Below are 3,462 nucleotides of genomic sequence, written 5' to 3' on the forward strand. Positions count from 1 at the left end.
TTTGGACTGGCACGGCAGGTTAATGGTAACGTCAGGCCAATTAGATCACGACTCCCATTGATTTCTTGATGGTAAAATATTGTCTTCTTTTTTTATCATGCTTCCTTCGTTTTTAAATATAAGTCTTTAGAGATTTTAATATAAACTACATATGAAGCAAAATAGGTAAATCTGCATTCTAACATATGTCTATATTCATCTATATATAGTCATATTTAATAAATCTCTAAAAGACTTATATTTAGAACGGAAAAGACGGAAATTCAATTCGGCTCTCGGGAGCACATGCTTGCGTGCCAAAAATAATTTTTGAAATGTCAAAAAAAAAATAAGACAAACTTTTATGTGTTCTTAATCACATCCAAATGCTATCTGTAAATTTTGAGGCAAAAAGATTAAGCATTTTGGCCCGTGTAAAAAAAAATTGAACACCAAATGTACCCCAAATTTGTTTTCTTTCCACAGATGAAACACTGCTACTCCGTTTCGCATGAAAATTGTCAAGTATGCTTGCGACACTAACCTGAATATCCACAAAAAATTCAGATTTTTTAAAATACTATTTTGTCGCTTTACTCATCCGGCAGCATGTGCTCTTGGGAGCCAAAACTTCCCTCCCAGAGCAGGGAAGAGAGTAGTATACATGCACTGTTTTCTTTGCTAGTGCTTGAGAGCGGCAATCGAGCAGCCATGCTGTCACAATGTGGTAGGCAGTAAATGAGTGATCCTGCTTGTTTGCGTGCAGCGCAGGGGTGCACGTGCAGTCCAAGATACGACCGGCGCCGCCCCCGCCGCCAGCGGTGCCGTGCGTTGCTCCTTAGACTGGAAAGATCGAGGGCTGCTAGAAAAGTTGGAGGCTCGTGAGCCGTTTGAAATCAACTTGTTTTTTGGCTTGACTCAAGATCGACTCAAAAAGAAACGAGCTGGACACTTTCTGTAGCTTGATCGAGAAACGGGCCGATCTTGATTTAATACTGGCCCGCTCAATTTTAGCTCGATAGTTTGGCATAATATTATTATGTAAATAATCATGGCATATATTAAATGGAAATAGGATAATTTATTACCATATAGGTTGTCTAGGTTTTTGCTCTATTTTATTACCAGCAAATATGGAAGCATAATTAAGTGTAAAGAAAATTCAAGCCCGGTTATGTGGTATGTGGTCGGCCGTGTGTTAAATATCCTGTCATTTCTGCTAGAAGTTCCAAGCATATGCACCTTCTTTTTTCTTTTCTTTCGTCCATGAAGATGAGCTCTCCCGAGCATGATGAGATGGGCGTACCTTCAGTTAGAGTTAGCCGTTTTTCACTTTCATGTCATAATGTTGGCACTATAGTTTATAAATAAATAAAGGGTCTTTGAACAATATTTGGACTGGAATAATATTTTGTAGTGCTTTTTATGTCATGTTGTGCCTTATTGAGTTGCAATAATAGTTGTAGATTTTACAATTTTTATCGTCTTATTTAGCTCGAAGCTAGTTCAAGATCGACTTGAAATCGTTTCAAGCTGAGCAAGAGACATCTTCTACAGCTCGACCTTGAACTGCAGTCAGTATGAGCTCGCTCGAATTATAATATGAGTTGAGCTGAGCCAAGTCCAACTCACTCAAACTCGACTCGTTTGCAGTCCTAATCATGCATGGAGTACGACGAAAACCCCGATGACGGCAATAGCGTCGTGCATGCACGGATGCCAACAACCGGCGTGGTTTGTTAATGGTTGCTCAAGGTTCGTTGGCCCCGGGATGAATGGATCCACCAGCTCCATAGCCTCGCAAAAATAAGTGTGCTCGCAGATCTATCCATCGTCGGGCGTACTATCCCAGCATGACAGGCACACCGGCCACCATAGAACGTGCAGAAAGAAAAAGGATTCCTAAAATGGCGTAATAATTATACGATGAGGGGCCATATCACTTTGCGTACGCTGGTCGAAGAATCGTGGAAATGATGAACACTTCTGCCCATCACCAAGCTTGAGCAGTACGTATTGCCCGGCCCACTTCTGCACAATACACATAGAATGAAACGATGGACATCTCAATGAAATGAAGATGGGTAGATGAATCAGAAGCCGGCCAGGTCGCTCTCTCCTTGAAACCAAAAGGTTCTCTACGAAATGACGTCGGGCTGTCACTCATTGCTCTGTTTTATAATACAGTATAATAAACACTGTCGGTGGGTGAATCAGCGAGCGCAGCCCAACGTTGACGATGAAACCCAGTCGAACGCCTATTTATACCAGAGCATATGACACGAGAAGATTCAACCATGAAAGCCATGGCGTCATCGCCGGCGGCTAAGCCTAAGCCCACCACCACCCTCCGCGTGGCCGCCTTCAGCGGCTCCCTCCGCAAGGGCTCGTGGCACGGCGGCCTCATCCGCGCGGCCCAGGAGCTGTGCGAGGAGTCCATCCCGGCAGTGGCGGAGCTACCATAAAAAGGTTGGGCGGGCCAGACACTGCAAAGTGTGCTACCAAACTGCAATGTTATGGGTTGGGCTTCCTATAAAATGTTTTTTCCCTTCGGTCCTGGGCGGGCCATGGCCTATCTGGCCTTGTTGTAGCTCCGCCGGTGCATCCCGGGGCTGCGAATCGACCACGTCGACATCTCCGGCCTGCCGATGGCGAACCCGGACCTGGAGACGGACGACGGCGACGGCTTCCCGCCAGACGTCGAGGCGTTCCGCGACAGGGTCCGCGCCGCCGACTGCTTCCTCTTCGCCTCGCCCGAGTACAACTACTCCGTCACCGCCACGCTGAAGAACGCGCTGGACTGGGCGTCGAGGGGCAAGCACAAGGGATGGGCGGACAAGGCGGCGGCCATCGTCTCCGCGGGCGGCAGCTGCGGCGGGGGCAGGGCGGCGTTCCACCTCCGCCAGATCGGGGTGTTCCTCGACATCCACTTCATCAACAAGCCGGAGCTCCAGGTCAGGGCGTACGAGGACCCGCCCAAGTTCGACGCCGACGGGAACCTCGTCGACGCCGAGACCAGGGAGCGGCTCAAGCAGGTGCTCCTCTCGCTGCAGGCCTTTGCGCTCCGGCTCCAACATTAATTAGGGCTGGGTGGCTGCGTCAATCCCACATTCCCACAAAGCCATAAAAATCCACATTTGGAGTCGTGTTGTGACTGTGTTTGTCTACATTTCACATCAACCGATGTAATGATTTTTCTTCTTCTCTTTTTTCTTCTCAATACAATGCTACAATGTTCTGATCACTTTTTGTTGTGTGTTTGTTGTGATCCGAATTGTGAGTTTATAATCAATTTTATTTATGAATATTATTTGAGTCTTCTTTGATCTCTTATATGCATGACTATTATAGCCTTGTATTTCTTTTTCAAAACTTTGATTTGGTTTGGTCAACTAAATTGATTTTCATAGATAGAACTAACTAAGAGGTGATCCTCACGCTGCAGGCCTTTGCGCTCCAGCTCCAACACTAACTAGGAGGAGC

General features: G+C 46.4%; 1 protein-coding gene across 1 annotated transcript; it reads left to right on the top strand.

Moving 5' to 3' along the window:
* Nucleotides 1-2,276: 2,276 nt before the first annotated feature.
* Nucleotides 2,277-3,245, top strand: LOC119273508 (probable NADPH:quinone oxidoreductase 1). The gene is made up of 2 exons (XM_037554652.1): nucleotides 2,277-2,426; nucleotides 2,571-3,245. Exons 1-2 carry the CDS (start codon nucleotides 2,277-2,279, stop codon nucleotides 3,057-3,059), a joined length of 639 nt encoding a protein of 212 aa, XP_037410549.1. The 3' UTR covers nucleotides 3,060-3,245.
* Nucleotides 3,246-3,462: the final 217 nt, after the last annotated feature.

Source organism: Triticum dicoccoides, chromosome 3A (assembly GCF_002162155.2).
Source record: "Triticum dicoccoides isolate Atlit2015 ecotype Zavitan chromosome 3A, WEW_v2.0, whole genome shotgun sequence".
Classification (NCBI taxonomy): domain Eukaryota; kingdom Viridiplantae; phylum Streptophyta; class Magnoliopsida; order Poales; family Poaceae; genus Triticum; species Triticum dicoccoides.

Coding starts and splice junctions, on each gene's coding strand:
- LOC119273508 (XM_037554652.1), top strand. CDS start 2,277: ATGAAAGCCATGGCGTCATCGCCGGCGGCTAAGCCTAAGCCCACCACC. Junction 2,427..2,570: donor GCGAGGAGTCCATCCCGGCA/GTGGCGGAGCTA, acceptor GCCTTGTTGTAG/CTCCGCCGGTGCATCCCGGG.